At 39.3% G+C, this 20,647-nt stretch overlaps 1 protein-coding gene and 1 non-coding gene across 2 annotated transcripts in view; both read right to left on the reverse strand.

Annotated features, from left to right (window-relative positions):
- Window positions 1–20,647, reverse strand: part of CCDC171 (coiled-coil domain containing 171) — a 378,568-nt gene that overhangs the window by 325,145 nt on the left and 32,776 nt on the right. Inside the window, exons 6-8 of the mRNA XM_062208207.1 lie at window positions 19,349–19,523; window positions 12,906–13,096; window positions 10,919–11,050 (exon numbers count right to left, since the gene is read on the reverse strand). Coding sequence (XP_062064191.1) covers window positions 10,919–11,050; window positions 12,906–13,096; window positions 19,349–19,523 — 498 coding nt within the window. The remainder of the gene's footprint in view (window positions 1–10,918; window positions 11,051–12,905; window positions 13,097–19,348; window positions 19,524–20,647) is intronic.
- Window positions 1,906–2,068, reverse strand: LOC133772115 (U1 spliceosomal RNA). Its single transcript, XR_009867740.1, has one exon. It is a non-coding gene; the product is annotated as a U1 spliceosomal RNA (small nuclear RNA).

The raw sequence follows: 20,647 nt of genomic DNA on the forward strand, positions 1-20,647 counted from the left end.
ATGGAGTTTCTGGCTCCTGCCTTCAGACTGACCCAGCCCCAGCCTTTGCAGCCATTTGAATGGTGAACCAGTAGATAGATCATTTTCTCCCTCTCTTTCCCTCACTCTCTGTCACTCTGCCTTTCAAATAAATAAAACAAATCTTTAGGAAAAAAGAAGATATTATAAACATAAAACAAGAAGTGTATATCATAAAAAGATATAGTCAAAGAACAAGAAAAAGCTCTTAGAAATTAAAAATATAAAAGCAAAAATTAAAATTCAATAGAAAGACTAAAATATGTTTACGTATTTACTCATTTTTTATTTGAAAGAGACAGAGATCTTCATCCACTAGCTCAACTTCCCAAACGCCCCCAACGGCTGGAGCTGGTCCAGGCCTAATCTTGGAGCTCGGAATTCAATCTAGGTCTCCCATGTGTGTGGCAAGGACCCAACTATTTGAGACATCACCTGCTACTTTCCAGGATGCACATTAACAGGGAGCTAGAACTGGAAGTGGAGCTGGGACTTGAACCCAGACACTGATATAGGATGCCAGTGTCTCAAGCAGTATCTTTTTTTTTTTTTTTTTTTTTGACAGGCAGAGTGGACAGTGAGAGAGAGACAGAGAAAGGTCTTCCTTTTGCCGTCGGTTCACCCTCCAATGGCCACTGCGGCTGGCGCGTTGCAGCCGGCGCACTGCGCTGATCCGAAGGCAGGAGCCAGGTACTTCTCCTGGTCTCCCATGCGGGTGCAGGGCCCAAGGACTTGGGCCATCCTCCACTGCACTCCCAGGCCATAGCAGAGAGCTGGCCTGGAAGAGGGGCAACCGGGACAGAATCCAGCGCCCCGACCAGAACTAGAACCCGGTGTGCCAGCGCCGCTAGGCGGAGGATTAGCCTGTTGAGCCACGGCGCCGGCCCCAAGCAGTATCTTGTACCAAACACTTGTCCTGAGAGATTATAAAATAAAATTGAGGAAATCTCCAAAAAAATGGAGTAAAAAATTTAAAATATAGCCAACAGAAGTAATTAGCATCATAAGGATGTCAACTTTAAGCCAAATTGATCTATAAACCCAATCCAATTCTGATCAAAATTCAGTAAGGTTTGTCAGTTATATTAACAATCCATTCGTCAAACTCACATAGGGGAGTAAAAGATTAAAAATAACCCTCTCCCAAGGCCGAGTCCCAGCTGCTCCTCTTCCGATCTAGCTCTCTGCTATGGCCTGGGATAGCAGTAGAAGATGGCCCAAGTCTTTGGCCCCCTGAACCTGCATGGGAGACCCAGAAGAAGCTCCTGGCTCCTGGCTTCAGATCGTGTAGCTCTGGCTTGTTGCGGCCATCTGGGGAGTGAACCAGCGGATGGAACACCTCTCTCTCTCTCTCTCTACTTCTTTCTGTAACTCTGTCTTTCAAATAAATAAAATAAATCTTAAAAAAAATTAAAAAACCCTCTCCCCTGAAAAAGAAAATACTAAGAGTAAAGATATGGGAACTTGGGGTGCATGTTAGGGCACAGTCAGTGGATTAAGTAACCAGCTACAACACTGGTTCCCATATCAGAGTGCTACACCATTTCTGACCCTGTTTCCTGCTAAAGTATCCTGGGAGGCAGCAGATGATGGCACAAGTGCTTGGGCCCCTTCCATCAACATGGGAGACCTGAATGCAGTTCTGGGCTTCAGGCTTCGGTCTGGCCCAGCCGTAGCTGTTGCAGGTACTTGGGGAGTGAAACAGCAAATGGAAGATATTCTTTCTTTCTCTCTCTCTCTCTTCCTCCCTCTCTTTCTCTCTCTCTCTTTTCTTGCCTTTCAAGTACATGAAAATAAAAACATTTAAAAGGGGAAATTCCATTATCAAATACCAACACTATTCTAAAGCTATGATTAATAAAAATTTGATTTTTTTCTTTTTTTCTTCAGGGGAGAGTGTGAACACAGTGCCCCACTACCACAAATTATGCAGTCGAGTTTCCCACATTTGGGGAAATCACAGGGGTCAGCAACCCAGAGTGCAATGTGTGAGCCTCGCCCTGGGAGAACCACCTTTGTGTTCATGGTGTATCCCCTGCCAGGTTAGTGTAACAATTTGACATTGATGTAGAAACAGACTAATATGTAAGTAAAACAGGAACAAAATCTTAGATATAAAAGAACGACATATGATAAACCATAAATCAACCTAGCATTATAAACATAGCATTATAAATCAATAAACATAAACAATTAGACAACTGAATAACTTTTAAGGGACATTTAGTTATTCATTTAGAAAAAAATTAAATTACATCTCATGCTACACATAGAAAAAATATATATTCTGACTTTGGATTATTCAGGTATAAGACATTTTTTAAATCATTATTGTAAAAGAAAAAAACTGATAATTTTAACTACATCAAAAAAAATTTTTTAAAGGTAGAATAACAGAGACAGGTTGAGAGTAAGAGAGAGACAGAGATCTCCATCCACTGATTCACTCCCCAAATAACTGTAACAGCCAGGGCTTAGCCAGGCTGAAGCTAGGAGCTAGGAAATCCATTCTAGGCCTCCCACATGGGTATTTGAGTCATCACCTACTGCTTCCCAGGCACATTAGCAGGGAGCTGGATCAGAAGCAAAGTAAGTAGCCAGGCTTGAACCAGCATTCCAATATGAGATATGGGCATCCTAAGCAGTGGCTTAACCCTCAATCACCTTAAAATGTAAAACATCAAACATCATATAAATTCTCTCTGTCTCTACAAAGAGAGAAAAGATGTGTGCAAAGTAGCCAAAGATTAGTAACCAAGTATATAAAAAGCTCCCATTAATCAATAAAAACACACAAAAACATCCAAAAGAAAAAAGGACAACAAATATGAATTGGCAGTTCACAACAGAAGAAACATGAATAACCAATACAAAATATGCTCAACACTGGGGAAGTGGAAATTTAAGCAAGAAAAAGGTACAATTTCACACACACCCTATCACAAAAGAAATTAAACCTGAAAAATCGTGAGAGCATGTAAGCAAAGAGAAACTCTTCTCTCAAATTGGTATATCCACCTGGGAGAACCATTTGATGTATATCTTACCTTCTAATGACTGTAGCTGGATGTATGCCTACATAAACAAAGACATCTGATGTTCAAGGAAACACTATCAATAATAATTTAAACTAGGAAAGAACTTAAATCTCAGTCAAGTGGTGGATAAAATAATTATGGTGTACAGAAAGGACAAAATATCATATAGCAGTTAATTGAGTGAACTAAAACTATTTTATTAACTTTGATAAATCTCTAAAAACAAATAAAAAGACAAGTTTGACAAAGATGTATACAGTATGATATTCTATGTATATTTTTAAAATACTAAAATAGCATTATATAGATAATCAATGTATATTGACAGAAGATTAAATACCAACTTCCTAATGGCAGTTATCCTTTTTTAAAAGAATATATGTATGTATGCTTTTAAAATGGAGAGAGGGCACGAGATCTTCCAACTACTGGTTCATTCCTCAAATGGCCGTAGTGGCCAGAGCTGAGTCAGGTTTAGGGCAGGAGCCAGGAATTCCATCTGGGTCTCCCACATGGGTAGCAGGTGCTACCTTCTGCTTTTTTCCCAGGCTCATTAGCAGGGAGCTGGATCAGACCAGGGCTCCAATATGGGATACCAGCGTCACAGGTGGGGCTTAACCTGCTAGCCCATAATACCATAATATATATGCTGTACCATAATAACCTGAAGGTGGTTATCTTTTTAGTGTGGAGTGGTGGCAGAACAGTTCACTAGTAGGTCAATTTACTACTTCTTAATTCTGAAACACATGTGACAAATACTAACATCATCTAGGTGGCAAGTACTAACTTTATTAATGACATTGGTTAGTAATGTTGAGTATTGGCTGCTTCAATCCCTGATAAGTTCAAATATTTGTTTTAAGTTATAGTTTTATCAATATAATACAAGTACAGGAAACTCCAAAAGATCTACAAAATCTCTCATGAAGTTTACATAAAATTTAATTTGCCTGTCCCAAAAAAAATTTTAGCTTTAAAACTTTTGTCATAGATTTTTTTTAAAATTTATTTATTTATTTGAAAGTCAGAGTTACACAGAGAGAAGGAAAGGCATAGAGAGAGAGGTCTTCCATCTTCCTGGATCACTCTCCAGATGGCAGCAACGGGCAGAGCTGTGCCAATCCGAAGCCAGGAGCTTCTTTCAGGTCTCCCACATGGGTGCAGGGGCCCAAGGATTTGGGCCATTTTCTACTGCTGTCCCAGGCCATAGCAGAGAACTGGATCGGAAGTGGAGCAGCCAGGTCGCAAACCCAGTGCCATATGGGATGCCGGCACTGCAGGTGGCAGCTTTTACCTGCTATGCCACAGCACTGGCCCCAAGAATTTATTTTCTAATCAAGCCAAAAACTACCTGGGCTGCCCGGATCGTCACAATGGAAAAAAAAGTGTGAGGTATGTGTCAATGAAATAAAATCCTATTAGGACACTGAAAATTGAGGGAGTTTTTTTCTTTTTCCACTAGAGGGAGTTGTTGAACTGAAAATATTTTTAAATGAGGCTTGTTTTTCAACTGACATTTAACATCATAGGAAAACACATTGTGCTCTTTGAAAACAAGCTTGTTTTCTTTCCACATCTTCAAGAAACATAAACCACAAAGTATGATTCTTTATATGCACTCATATAAACAACATTTCTCAGAATCCAAAATATGGCTCCAGTCCTGAAGAATGCTAACTATATATTTAAAAGTATCAGAGCTGAAGTACTCCTCTTCACTAGCTTATAAACAATATCGGGGAGGGTGTTTAGCCCAGGGATCAAGAGGCTCGTGTCCCATATCACAGTACCCGGATTCCATGCCCAGCTCCACTCCTGACTTCAGCTTCCTGCTAATGCAGACCCACCCCCTGGAGACAGCAAGGATGGTTCATGTAATTGGGTTCCATCACTCTCAAGGGAGACCTGGATTGAGTTCCAGGCTCTCAGCTTCAGCCTTGCCAGTGGATGGGAGTGTTTATTCCGTCTCCCTCTCCCTTTCTCCCTCACCCCTCCCTCAAGTAAATAGTTTTACAAAAAAAAAAAAAAAAAAAACCAAGTTAGCTAGACTACAAAGTCTATGGTAGTCTCCTCAAAGAACCAGAACAAGTTCCTCTCTAAACCCCCGAAGCCAGCACAGTTCAGCAATCAAAACTAGTGCTTGTTAAGGTGGGCACTGTGGTGTATCAGGTTAAGCAACTGCTTGTGAAGTTGGCATCCTCTATCACAGCACCAGTTCAAGTCCCAGCTGCTCCACTTCCAACCCAGCTTCCTGCTAATATGTCTGGGAAGACAAATGCTTGGACCCCTGCCACCCTTGTAGGAAGCCAGGATGGAGTTCCTGGCTCCTGGCTTCAGACTGGTCCAGAATGGCCTCTTGGAGGCCATTTGGGGAGTGAACAAGCAAGTGGAAGACAGAGATCTTCCTTCTCTTTCACTGTCACTCTGTCCTTCAAATAAATAAATACATGCATACAAATTCTTTAAAAATTGGTGTTCATTGCTGAAGCATAAACTGATACTAACTTTGTATAGCACCTATCATAATTACAAATCTGTAAGCTCATGAGCCAGCAATTATATTTCTAGGCATTTATACAGCAGAATCACTTGTATGACTGCTTGAAGATAACAATAAGAATGTTACTGAATAATTTTCAATTAGAGCAAAATTTTTTGAAAGAAATAAAACATCCACCAATAAGGTACTGCTGAGATAACAGGGGGCTCCAGAAAGTTCATGGAAATTTTGCACCATCTTTTAATTCCACCTTTCCATGGTTTTTGAAGCCCCTTTGTGTGGGAACATCTACATGACAGAAAACCACGCAAACACTAAAATAATAAGGTATGGATACAAAATAGTGAGGCATATAGTTTTATTTATATAAATACATTAGTGTACATTTCTGTATCTTTTGACAAGGAGTGGAAATGGAGAGGAAAGGGACAAGACCTTCACATTCTGCTTTTAAGTTTCCCAAAACTGCATTTTTACAATACACACAACATGTCAATTTTATAAATTCAATATTAAGATATTCCCTGCTTGAAAACACCACTCAGTACCCATGCCAGAGCCATTTTCTATATCATTTGCCAACAGGTGACAAGAAGTTTTCTGGGAAATTACAAAGAAATGCTCCATGTTGCCCTACCTCATTGATGGTGAACTTCCAAACACTTTCTTTTCATGTAACCATAACTGTACTTGCTGGGCCAATCTTTGACATGCTGTACCCCAAAGTCTAACACCTATCTTAGCATACAAGCTGCTATGTCTAAGCCTGGGATGATAACTTTCCTTAACGCCCCTCTTCCTCCTCTTTCTGTTGTTCATGTTATTATTTTTTCTTAAAAATTTATTTTTATTTATTTGAAAGGCAGAGTTACAGAAAGGGGAAGACATAGAGAGGTCTTTCATATGCTAGTTCACTCCCCAAATGGCCGCAACAGCCAGGGCTGGGCCAGGAGGAAGCCAGGAACCAGAAGCTTCTTTTGGGTCTTCCACGTGGGTACAGGGGCCCAAGCACTTGCACATTAGCAGGGAGCTGGATCAAATGTGTCACCCATATGGGAAGCCAGTACTGCAAGTAGAGGCTTAACCTTCTATGCCACAGTGCCAGTCCCATGATATTTTCAATCTACAGTAACACACAAAACTTAGTCAATGAGTGAGGAATGGATAACGTTATACCCTGGTTAAGCTACAGAATTCTAGAAATGAAATTATGAATTAATATTCTCAATGCTTACAATCCTGACTCTTTTTTTGAGAGGCAAAGTTAGACAGTGAGAGAGAGAAACAGAGAGAAAGGTCTTCCTTCCATTGGTTCACCCCCCAAATGGCCACTAAGGCCAGCACGCTGCACCGATGCAAAGCCAGGAGCCAGGTGCTTCTTCCTGGTCTCCCATGTGGGTACAGGGCCCAAGAACTTGGGCCATCCTCCACTGCCTTCCCAGGCCACAGCAGAGATCTGGACTGGAAGAGGAGCAACCAGGACTAGTACCTGGCGCCCCAACCGGGACTAGAACCTGGGGTGCTGGAGCCACAGGCAGAGGATTAGCCAAGTGAACTGCGGCGCCAGCCCAGTCCTGACATTTTTTATAAGATTTTATTTGAAAAGCAGAGTTACAGAGAGAGGGAGAGGGAAAGAAATCTTCCATCTGCTGATTCACTCCTCAAATGGCCACAATGGCCAGGAGTGGGCCTGATCGAAGCCAGGAGCTTCTTCCAGGTCTCCTACATGAGTACAGGGGCCCAAGGACTTGGGCCATCCTCCACCGCTTTCCCAGAAGCATTAGCAAGGAGCTGGATCAGAAGTGGAGCAGCCGGGATTGGAACCAGCACCCATATGGGATGCCGACGCTGCAGGTGGCGGCTTTACCCGCTATACCACAATGCCCGCCAATTGGAATGGGGTGGAAAAATTATCAAGAGGGTTATAGAGTTGTGTGTGTTTTTTTTTTTTTTTTTAAGTTTATTTCTTTATGTGAAAGGCAAGAGTAGGAAGTAGAGCAGCTGGAACTAGAATCAGCCCCCATATGGGATGTTAACATTGCAGAAGGTAGCTTAACCTGCCGTGCCACAATGCCGGCCCCTGATGGGTTAAGTGGTTTAAAAACAAAGCTTTACCATGCCCATCCCACACTGCCTACCACACAAAAGACTGCAGCAAACATGGAGGAACAAAGGAAAAATAAATTACAAAAATAAATACTATTTTTAAAGATACACAGGTAAATTTTAAAAATAATAAAATCATACACATGTATTTTTTAAAAATCAACAAATACTCAGTTCTAAAATTACCATGCCTTTGATTTGTTTTCAGATATCAAATAATGCTAAAGACAAACATGGAATGTTTATACTTTATCAAAAGAGGTCATGAGTTTTAAAAAAAATGAGAAACATTAACTTTAAATGAAGTAACTTTTGAGGTAACTTTAGTAAGAATGTGTATTCATATTTCAGGGAGGTGAACCTCTATTTACCACTACAAATACTACAGAAAGAAAAAAATGGGATTGCACAAAAATAAGATTTTATTTATTAGTGTTTCTGAATTCTAACGTTCAAATGAGAGAAATATTACACCAACCTTGTTAAAAATGAGGGTTTACCAAGAAATGCTTTTTTAAACTTACTTTAAAAACTGAATTCCCTTAGAGAGCTACACAAAGAGTACACCATATGATACCAGCACCTAATTATAGGATATGGGGCCGGCATTGTGGCATAGCAGGTTAATTATAGGATAAAAAAGCAAAGCCATCAACAGTCACTTAAAAAGAGATAAGATTTTTATTCTATCTCTCAGACTGTTTTTCTAAAAAGACTTTTCTTACAGAAAGTGAGATAATAGTTTCTCAAGCTTGACTTACAAAAGAAAAATAGCTTTCTTTAGTTAATATAAAAGGACAAGGAATTGAAAAACAGAGTTCTAAAGGTTTCAGTTGCAAAATACATGTTAACAAAAGCAGTAAGATATTGGGGCCAGGAATCAGGGATTATGTTCCCTACCCTTCTCCAAACATCATAATCAAAGATTCATACTGAATTTAAAATATTTTTAGTACTTCATAATATAAAGGTGGTAATAACCATATATGTTTCCTTTGGGATCAGGAAACTGTACCAAAATCACCTCATTTACATATTTAAATATCCGTCTCTGGATCATATTTTGTTGTAAATTTAGGCCTCTGGCTGGTAGCACTACAGATTTCTGAGTGTTTACTAGAGGCTATTTTCATTTATTTAAGTCTGCTTGTTTGTTCTAAGTAACTTTTAAGAAAAATAATTATCAGCAATAGCTCAAATATCCAAGCAGTTAAACAATTTCTCTTTTTTGTCCTATAACATTTTGTTCAACATTTTATCACTTAATTATATACTTTCTCTACATCTCTCTCAATGTTGAAAGCTCTCCCAGTTCAGAAACCATATATTAGTATAGTGTAGTTTTAGATCCTCCATTCATAAGATGAAGTGAGGTGAGGCAAGGTAGACAGTTTACACACAGATACTTAGGATACCAAGCAATATAAAAAGCATCCTCTCATCTTTCCATATTTTACATGAGTGGGGGAGGGTGGAGGCAGTGTAGATATGACTGAGAAGGAAAGTACTACACAAAGACCACGGTTTAGAAAAGCTGTGCTTTTGTTAATATTCTGAATATTCATACATACAGAAAATTCAGTATATCCACCATTCACTTCCAGGTTTCACTTTTAAAGAAATAAGGTATCTCCTATTCTCTGCACAGGTGTGGCTGGCTTCTGTTCTTGAAAACTGTTTCTAACACAAAGTGACTGAAAATTTGTTAAATGTGGATAATCTTCATTCTTGTGAAGAATCCATATCTTGGGGCCAGTGCTGTAGCATGATAGGTAAAGCCAGTGCAGTGGCGGCATCCCATATGGGTGCTGGTTCGAGTCCTGGCTGCTCCACTTCCGATTCAGCTCTCTGCTATGGCTTGGAGAAGCCATAAAGATGTCCCAAGTCCTGGGACCCCTGCACTCACTTGGAAGACCCAGAAGCAGCTCCAGGCTCCTGGCTTTGGATCGGCAAATTTGGGGAGTGAACCACCTGATGGAAGACCTCTCTCTCTCTCCCTCTCTCTCTCTTTCTGTAATTCTGTCTTTCAAATAAATAAATAAATTTTTAAAAATCTATATCTTGACATCTTTTAGAAATGCTATTTCCAGTTGTAATTTTTGTGTGGAAAAAATTACATAAGACATAGTTCATAAAATAAATAATGAATAAAGCAATGGAAATTCCTTTGAAATTTTAAGTTATCTGTTTATAGTGAAGCTTTATCCTTAAAAGAGATTAATTGCTCACAAATCTCCTTTAAAATACATAATAGTACAATTAACACTTTGAATTTCTCCTCTCTCTCCTTGCAAAGGAATACCTAGGGGCAAACATTTGGCAGAGTGGTTAAGACGCCAGCTAGGACTCCAGCATCCCATGTTGAAGAGCTTGGCTTTGAGACCCAGCTCCACTTCCAATTCCAGCCTCTTGCTAATAGACCTCTTGCTAATAAACCTCTCCTGCCACCCTGGGAGGCAGCAGATGATGGTTCAAGTACTTGGGTCCCTGCTACCCACAGGGTGGGCATGGAATGAGTTCTCAGCTTCAGCCTGTCCCAGGGACTGATGCATTTGGAAAGTGAACCAGAGTGAACCAGGAGATAGGAGTTTGTTTCTCTCACTCTCTCCAAATAAAACAAAAATTTAAAAATAAGTAATTATAATCTGAAAAATGCAAAGCATACTGGAAGGAGAATCTGGAAACCTATGATCTTCTCCTACATTCATCACTCAGTCTATACTCTGAAGGAATAACTTCCAAATCTACATCTATTCACAAATAAAGGGGTCAGGTGTAATCAGTAATTTCCAAACTGGGCTATTCAAAGCCTTGGGGATTCTATGGGCTTCAGGGGAAAAAAGGATGGAGCATAATTAAGCATTTGTAATTCTTAAAAAGAGCTCAAAGTCACTATCCTATCTGATATACAAGGATTTTTTAATATCCAAAATCCTATCATTCTATTGTTTTATCCTATTAAATACTGCTGTTAGTCTCACATTTTATATTGGAAAAATCGAATACCGAATGTACATACATCCTTCTCAAGAGTAATACGGTTTATGCAGTGGAAGTCACTTGGCTCTAACACTAATGGTATCTACCAGTAAGAGATGCTGTATTGTCATATAACTACACATGAAACATGGCCTTCCAGAAATCAGAGAATTATTTCACCCTTGAGTGAGCTAGTCAATTATACTATTAAATATAATTTTATTATCATAAGCATTAAAAAGACATTTAAGAAACTGAATTATTTTAAAAATACCTGTACTATAAATTGCAACTCTCTTCTTTCTGCTTCCCATTGTTCTGCTTGTAATCTAAAATCCTCCAATGCTGTCTCCCTGATATGAGACTCCATCTCATTCTTCTCCTGCTGATGTTTTTCCAACGCTTCCTTTATATGGATAAAATCTTGCTTTACTGTTAGACCAATAAAAATTATCTTTCTTCCTTCAACCTAAGTTTAAATGTACAAAGGGGCTCTTCTTACCTATAGACTGTTAAAACTCATTATAATTCATGTTAAAATTGTTAAATACAACTATTGTTTTGATCATCAGAATGTAGATCTAGATAAAAAGCTATGATTACCTTTTCAATTTAAGAAACATGTAATATACACTTACATATATGGCATGTATTTGACTCAACTTTTCTGTAAACTTTAATGTCAGAGACAAAAACAAAGTAGATTTCAGCTAACATGGAAATCTCCAAAAAGAAACTATTTGGATCATCCTTGATTAGTTAAAATAAATCTGACAGAGAACAATGTATTTACAAAAGGGGATAAAGAATTTTATGCAGCAAAATCAAGACAAGGAAACTCTAAAAGGTTAAAAATTTGAAAAGAAACAAAAAATTTAAGTTTTTAAAAATTTAAAATTACAAGATCTAATCTAGTTTAAAAAAAAATCTTAAAAATATAAAATGTAGGTTTCCTGAGGAGCCAAATGTTCCAATAAATAGAAGTTAAAACTAAGTTGACATTAACAGGAGGAAAAAAATTCTGTGGTTTATATATATAAAAAAAAAAAAAGGCCCCCAAGTCCACATGGAACTATATAATAAATCTTACCCTTGTAACTTTCACTATTGGAAAGCTAATACAAAGAGACTTGAGGGAGACTTGAGGCATTTTCCCCCTAAAGCTAAATAGTGATCCTTATTCAACTCCTATCTCCCACAAAGGTCTCTGTGCAGATCACCTTAAAAGCAACAGCATAAAACCAAAGCTGAGTCCTCCTAAGTCGCTATCAAGATCTTACCAAGATCTTACGTCTTGAGGTGCAAGCTGACTGATTATAAGGGATGTTGTCATCTTTATTTCCCCATAGCTTCAAAACATTTAATGTGGAGAACATTATATAGGCCACCCAAGGACATGCAGCACCAGTCACATTCAAATACTTGAGCCCTTGTGTACATCGGGCACTGTTCCAGGGACTAAGAATACACAGTAGGAAACAAAAGAGACAAACTCTGACTACTAGTGTGGAAGAAGAGAACAGTAGACATGCAATGTCTGGGAATCCTTATTTACCTTTTATATTTGGCAAATGCTTCTATAAGATTACTTTTTAAAGGAGATACATTTCCAGAATTTGGAAAAGCATTTACATTAGTGGCAAATACTATGCTTGTTTAAAGGGGGAAAAAAAAAAAAAAAAAACACCTTGTTACTTAAAAAAAAAAAAAGAGGCAATTTAAAATCTACCTTCTAAGTGACTGGCAACTTAAACATCAAGCCACATTTTATTCTGTGAAATCAAAACAAACCAGAAAAGAGGGAATAAATAGATCATGATATTTTAGTTAAAGGTAAATATTTTCCACATCACATGTCTATATAGAACACGTTCTACATAGATAATGAAGTCTACATCAAATGTTTTTGAGATTTATTGCACATTCAGATAAAAATCTAAGACCTACATTTTCCAACCTTCTAAATCATACTGCTGGGCAAAAAAGGCTACAGATTCTTATATATATGCAATATTCTCACAAAGTATTTTGTTGGTTTTCTTTTTAATTTTGATCAGCGATCTCAAATTGTTTTTCACAAAAGAAACAGTACACATATTCATATACTGCTAAAGCATATTACAGAAGAGAAAAAAATGTCCCTGGAAAGGGAGGGAGGAGAAAGGAAGGAATGTAACCCAAGAATAACTTCAAATGATGTACAACATCTCAGTGGGTATTATATGAGTATACAGAAAAATTCCTTCATAAAAATATTTTACCTGCAGAGTTTTTTCTAGTCTGCTTTTCTCTTTCATAAGTAAATCATATTCTCGATGGCAATTTTGAATTATATTGTCTCTTTCCTCCAAGTCATGTTCAAATCTTCTGCATTCTTCTTTCCATTTCTCCTGGGAAGTCTGAAATTCTTTCTCAATCTCATTTGTCTTTCCTTGAAGTTCAGAATTCTGAGCTATTAAAACGTAATAATAGGTATATTTACAACCATAAAGTAAATCAGCAGAGGTCCAAAAACATGGGCATTGGCACTGGGTTCATTTATAAGATGATCTTAGGACAAAGCCCTTTCACTCCATAAACTCTTGGAAAGCTTACAATTCCTGAATCAATCCATTCCAAAATTTCTGAATTTGTTCTTCCTCTCAAAGATGATTTTACCATGGGACAGTGTGGCATCTTCCTGAATATATCCCCAAGTGGAGGTGCATCTCTAGCACTCTACTGCTGTTTCTCCTACTCAAGACAACAAAGCCATTTTCCCCTCTGAGTGGACAGGGCCACGTCAGAGTGACTGGTTATAGAGTTGTAGACACTCTGCTTTCAATCCAGCTTCCTGCTAGTGTGCATGCACCCTGGGAAGCAGCAAATGATGGCTCAGTACTTGAGTCCCTGTCACTCACATGGGAGACCCAGATTGAGTTTCAGGCTCTTGGTCCCAACCTGGCCCAGCCCTGACTCTTGTAGGAATTTGGAGCATGATATTCCAGCAGATGGCGGAAGTCTCTGTATCTCTCTTTCAAATAAAATGTGTGTGTGGTTGGGAGAGACTGTGGCATAAAGGGCTACTTTTAAAAAGACTCACTAGATTACAAAATTCAATATTTGACTACTGGCAACAAAATGTTGTGACGCACCCAACACTGAGACCGTCATAAAACTGAGGCTGGGGGGGAGTGGGGAGCCGACACCGGCATAGTGGGCTAAGCTTCCACCTGCGGTGCCTGTGTCCCATATAGGTGCCAGTTCTAGTTCCAGCTGCTCCTCTTCCAATCCAGCTCTCTGCTGTGGCCTGGGAAAGCAGTAGAAGATGGCACAAGTACTTAGGTCCTTGCACCCACATAGGAGACCCGGAAGAAGCTCCTGGCTCCTGGCTTTGGATCAGCCTAGCTCCAGTTGTTGCAGCCATTTGGGGAGTGAACCAGCAGGTGGAAGACCTTTCTCTCTCTTTCTCTCTCTCTCTGTCTGTAACTCTACCTCTAAAATAAATAAATAAAATCTTTAAAAAAAAAAAAAAAACACTAATTCTCAAAAAAAAAATTAAAAAGAAAAAAAAATCTGAGGTTGGGAACCTTTGCTCAAACCCTTAGAACCACAGCTTTTTAGGTGCTACTCTCCTCTCTCCCTACTACTTCAGTGGTACCCTCTCAACACACTACCACCACTGCTATGTTTCACTATCTAGAAAACAAGTTAAGGGAAGCCCTTCACCTCTGACTCCATCACCTACCACCTAATTAAACCTCTTCGGACTCTCTGACCCCCAGGGAACAAAAAAGCTTCCTGGTTAGGCTGGTGTGAGGAGCCAATGAGGAAATATATACAAATTCACTTGTTAAACAAACAAAAAAAGCCAGTTACATCTGCAGCATTTCTTTTAAATTATATTTCTTCATGCTCTTAATAGACCGTACATTCATATAAAAGGTACAAAAGAATATGCCTTGAAAATCTCCCTTCCATTCCGCTGCCATCTCTAGCAGAGGGTGCTTCATGATCGGGCATCCAGGACTGCACGTAAGGAGTCTGAGGACGTTTTGATTCCTGATCCTTTACAATTGGCCTACTTTTCTTTTCTTTCCTGTTTGAAAGGTTTAGGATCTTCTCTACATCTTTATTTTTCTAGAATTTCATACTGTTATGCCTATAGGCAGGTCTATTTCTTTCCATAATAATGAGTATGCAAGGAGCACTTTCAATCTGGCCACTCCTATTCCTTAGTCCTAAAACATTACCTTGAGTACTACAGATGAGTTGTCCCTGCCCTCCCCCTTTTCCCTTCCTGTCACTATTCCCTATTATTTAGATGGGTCCTCAAATTTTCTTTTTGCTTCTTTCCTATTTTTCCATGTCTCTCTTGTTTATATTAATTTCTGGTAGATTCCTTTCATCTTCACCCTCAATGCTTCTATTGGTATTTTTCATCTCCGCTTTCATATTTTTAATTCCTAAGTCTTTTCTTTCTTATAGCATTGAGTTTCTGCCTCATGGGCAGAAATATTCTCTTTCATCTCTGAGGATATTATTATTGCTTATCTTTAAATCTTCCCTGCAGAGTTTCTACTTCTTCCAAATTAACTTTTCTCTCTCCATTTTAGAGACTTTCCTCAAATATCCAGTAATTTTTGGTTGTCTACTCTCAATGAAGAGTGAGGAACTGTAAGTGTGGTACATTTTATACCCCTATGCCAAGGAGCCCATCACCTAGATTCTGAGCTTGAGGGCAAATGTTGACAACCGTGGTCTTCACTTAGAGGTGGTATCACTGAGTCATTTATTGGGAAATTACCAACATCAGTGATGTTAGTTTTTCCTAGTAGCTTGGTCAAGTGACCCACAGAAAAGTCCTCCAAGTTCATGCATGTAATATGAAACCTGAGGAAACCAGTAGAAAAAGGAAGCCAAAAGAAATAATGCCTCTAGGCTATCTTCCTGTATCTTCCAGCTTCAAAGACCCTGTATTTCCTCATCTACAGATATTAAACCTCCTGACTTCCACTAAGAAGTAGAACAATCCCAGAGTGGCATGCTCTTAGAAATGAGATGTAAGGTCCCAATTGCCTCTCAAACAGCTTTCATATAACTCTTCTTAAAACTCCTACTGCCACTCCCCTTCCCAATTTCAAAGGTATCTGGTGATTCCTGTCCAGAAACCTTCTGACTATCCAAAAAGTCACCTGCCACCCTTCTCTACTCCTTCCTTAGGATTCTGATGTCTCAGGTCTACTAAATCATTTATTCCTCATCCATTTGCTTTCAGGCTTCCAAAATTTTCTCTCCTGTCACACAGCATATTCTCTCATTATAGGACTATCTGCCGTAGTATCACAAAACTCCATTAGATAGTTTTTTACTCAACCCTGAACATTTTATTACCGAAATTTTAAAAAACATAGAAAGTTGAAAGTATTCCAGGTGAGTGCCCATAAAAAGTTCTTCAAAAAATTCATGGAAAATGGATTAAAAGATAAATTGACTTTGGTACAATATTTTGAAAACCATGCAGTTTTCTCATAATATATATTCTCCCTTAAATTTTTGAAGATCCCAAGACTCTACAACTACTTATATTTTACTATATTTACTCTATCATCCAACTACCCATGTATCCATCAGTCATTCTATCATGCTTCTTTATGCATTTAAAAACAGACTGCAAATAATTCAGCATGTATATCTACAATTCAAGCAGGAAAGGAATGCTACTGAACAAAGGCGACTTGCTAGTTTCCTCCAATCATACCCTTTGTCCAATCATGTTTTCCCACAGCTACCCACTTCTTTTTCAAAAGACTTGGCACAGGGGCCAGCGCTGTGGCATAGTGGGTAAAGCTGCCACTTGCAGTGCTGGCATCCCATATGGGCGCCAGTTCAAGTCCTGACTGCTCTACTTCCCATCCAGCTCTCTGGCCAGGGAAAGCAGTAGAGGATGGCCCAAGTCCTTGGGCCCCTGCACCCACGTGGGAGACTCAGAAGAAGCTTCTGGTTCCTGGCTTCAGATCAGTGCAGCTCAGACCACTGCAGTCATCTGGGGAGTGAACCAGTGGAGGAAGACTCTCTGACACTCATTCTCTCTCTCTCTTTCTCCCTCCCTCTCTGTAACTCTGCCTTTGAAATAAATAAATAAATATTAAAAAAAAAAAAGACTTGGTATAAAAATACATGATTTGTTTTGAGGCTTCATTTCTATAGGCTCTGATGTCACCTAAAACTTTGTTCAATAAATTTGTTATGCTTTTCTCTTTTTAATCTATGTTTTTTTATAAGGGTATCAGCAATGGGTAAAGAATAGATATTACTTTATCTCCCTGACATAATCAAAACTACTTATAACCAACCAAGGACAACTGGCTAAAACTAGGAAACTTAACCATTATAAAAATTATAACAACATTTGTTTAGTCCCATGAAGTTAACAAAGCACTTATTTCATCCTTAAAATCATCCAGGTTCAAATATCAGTAACTAAGTGGTGAAACCAGAACCTGAATCTAAATCTTCTGAATTCACATTCAGTGTTCTCATACTTAAAGTTGTGTACAAGGATATTCATAGTAAGAGCTGCTATTGTGGCACAGTGGATTAAGCCATCATCTGCAACGCTGGCATCCCCTATCAGAATACAGGTTCAAAGCCCAGCTGCTCCCCTTCTGATTCAGCTCCCTATTAATACACGCGGGAAAGAAGCAGATTATGGCCCAAGTACTCGTGCCCCTGCCATCCATGTAATGTACCAGATGTAGCTGATGTACCAGATGACCCAGATGTAGTTCCTGGCCCCTTGCTTCAGCCTGGTCCAGCCCCAGCTGCTGGGGAATGAGACAGTGGATACAAGATGCCTTTTCTCTCTGTCTCTCCCTCTCTTTCTCTTTCTTTCAAATAAATAAGTTAACTTTTAAAAAAAGAATACTTAGGCCGGCGCCGTGGCTCAATAGGCTAATCCTCCACCTTGCGGCGCCGGCACACTGGGTTCTAGTGCCGGTTGGGGCGCCGGATTCTGTCCTGGTTGCCCCTCTTCCAGGCCAGCTCTCTGCTGTGGCCAGGGAGTGCAGTGGAGGATGGCCCAAGTCCTTGGACCCTGCACCCCATGGGAGACCAGGAGGGGCACCTGGCTCCTGCCATCGGATCAGTGCAGTGCGCTGGCTGTGGCGACCATTGGAGGGTGAACCAACGGCAAAGGAAGACCTTTCTCTCTATCTCTCTCACTGTCCACTCTGCCTGTCAAAAAAAAAAAGAATACTTATAGTAGGGGCAGGGCATGTAATATAGCAAGTTAAGCTCCCACCTGGGACACCCACATCCCATATCAGAGTGCCGGTCTGAGTGCCAACTATTCCACCTCCAATCTAGTTCCCTGCTAATTTGCCTGGGAAGCAGATGATGGCTCAAGTATTTTGAGTTCCAACCACCCATGTGAGAGACCTGGATAGAGTTCCTGGCTTCCAGACTCACTGGCCTGGCCCAGCCCCCGCCCCAGCCGTCATGGCTATCTGGGAAGTAAACCAGAAGAAAGAAGATCTCTCTCTTATCCTCTCTCTCTCATTCTGCCTTTCAAATAATTAAATCTTTAAAAAAAAAAAAAAAGAATATTTACCACAACAATATTCTTAATAATCAAGAACTGAACACTATACAAATACGCAAAAATAGAAAATGGAGAAATACAAGTATGATATGTTTACATAATACTCCACATCATACTAAGTCCATACAACTATGTAGACACATTTGACAAACACAATTTGGAAGGAAAGAAGCCAGATACAAAAGAATACATACTATATGATTCTATTCATATAACCCATGCTACTAAAAACCAGGATAGTAGTTATCCAGAAGGAAAGGCTTTTGGAAATTTTCTATTCCATGATATGGGTGCTAGATGTGAGTTACATGGTTATCGACACACATTTCTTTACATACTCATACTTAAATAAAAAGGTTTAAGTACAAGCACTATTTAAGAGAAAGGTCTTCTTTTTGCTGTTGGTTCACCCTCCAGTGGCCGCCACAGCCGGCGCACTGCGCCAATCCGAAGCCAGAAGCCAGGTGCTTCCTCCTGGTCTCCCATGCGGGTACAGGGCCCAAACACTTGGGCCATCCTCCACTGCCCTCCCGGGCCACAGCAGAGAACTGGCCTGGAAGAGGGGCAACCAGGACAGAATCCAGCGCCCCGACCGGGACTAAAACTCGGGGTGCCGGCGCCGCAGGCAGAGGATTAGCCTATTGAGCTATGGCGCTGGCCCACTGTCTTTTCAATTCTAGACACTACACCCTGACATAATAGTTCCTAAAACAAGCAAATCAATAAAATCACTGAGAGTGTTTCTTGAAGAGACAGATTTTCAAGACAGATTCCTGGCCAGGTTACATGCAGTGGGGAATCCTAGAATATCACTGAAACCAAACAAAAAATTCTCTTTGGGATTTTGCTGATTATTCATGGAACAAGTGCTCTAAAGAGAGCAACTATCAGAATTTTAACCCCATTTTCCTTACATACATAACATAAAATAAGTACATAAATGTTTCCGTAATTGCCAGAGATTTTACATACACTCAATAAAGTGTACCCAAGAAAGGCCAGTCAATGAATCAAAATGCTACCTCTGATACTACAAGGAATGTTCATACATATATAACAGTGAGACATCATATACAATCAAGATACAACCCTGAACATGGGAAGAAATACAAATAATCTTACCACAGAGTTTTTCTTGGATCCTGTGTGCCTCAGCTAATCTTTCTTCAGCAGCCCGTCTTCCAAGACCAGCTTCCTTTCTAGCGACAGCCAGGTCGTATTCCAGACTTTGTCGCAATGCTTCTCCTTTTTCAACCTCGGACCGTAGCTTGGCAATCTGGCTCTCACAGCTTGCCAGCTAAAAACAGATTCCTGATATCATAACCAAGATTAAAACATGTCTCCAAGATTATGAGATCACACACACAAACACTTAAATTTCTTAGAGAAACTTGTTTCCATAATATTTACAATAATTTATAAATTGACATTTTCTGAAACACTGGAAAATAAGCACTACCTTACTCACCAAATGATATTCATTAAATTTCTTAGAGACTTTACTAGAGATCCCAAAAAAATCCCCAAAATTCTTATATTAACTGCCTATAAAAATAGAGAAGTATATTTTAAATCAGAAGTCATATTTTAAAAGTCAAAAAATGCATGACACAGAGTAAGCACTAAAAATTCATTCTCTCACCTCTTCCCCTTCTACTCCCTAAATGGAATCAAGAAATATATTGCATCAAAGTATACCTCAGTAAAAAGCGTCTATATTATTTCTCTTATTTATGACATCAATGATAGAGCACAAGGTAATAAAAATGCTAATTCTGAAAGGATTTTAATGAACTAATACCTAATCTGTGGCCTTCCATGAAGTAGTATGATAGATTATAGGTCACAGAATTAGATGAGTTATAAGATCCTTCCCTACCCTGAAATTATGCGATCTGATCAATGACTCATTAATATTCAACACTTGCTATGTGTTACCTGGAGTGAAAGACACCAAACAAATATTTATAAGGCCCCTGATCTTGAGAGATTAAATGTTACAGAAAGGTCTATGGGCCAAGTTTTATAAAAGAGGCAAAAATAAAATGCTATGATATTTCACATAAAATATTTATTGTTAGAAATGGTAGAAGACAATTATAGGAATGCTTTCATATAAGAAAGGACTGAGTCATTACTTAGGCTAGAACTAAATGATCATATTATTAAACAAAGAAGTATCAGAAGGATTTCTGAGGAATCCTGAATTACCATATGCAGTTGTTAATGTGTAGTATGGCAAAGACTACACATTTTTTCATACAGAAAGAATTTATGAAATAAGAATTTACAGGCCGGCGCCGCGGCTCAGTAGGCTAATCCTCCACCTTGCGGCGCCGGCACACCGGGTTCTAGTCCCGGTTGGGGCACCGGATTCTGTCCCGGTTGCCCCCCTTCCAGGCCAGCTCTCTGCTGTGGCCA

The sequence above is a fragment of the Lepus europaeus genome, chromosome 12, assembly GCF_033115175.1.
Source record: "Lepus europaeus isolate LE1 chromosome 12, mLepTim1.pri, whole genome shotgun sequence".
In the NCBI taxonomy this organism is placed as follows: domain Eukaryota; kingdom Metazoa; phylum Chordata; class Mammalia; order Lagomorpha; family Leporidae; genus Lepus; species Lepus europaeus.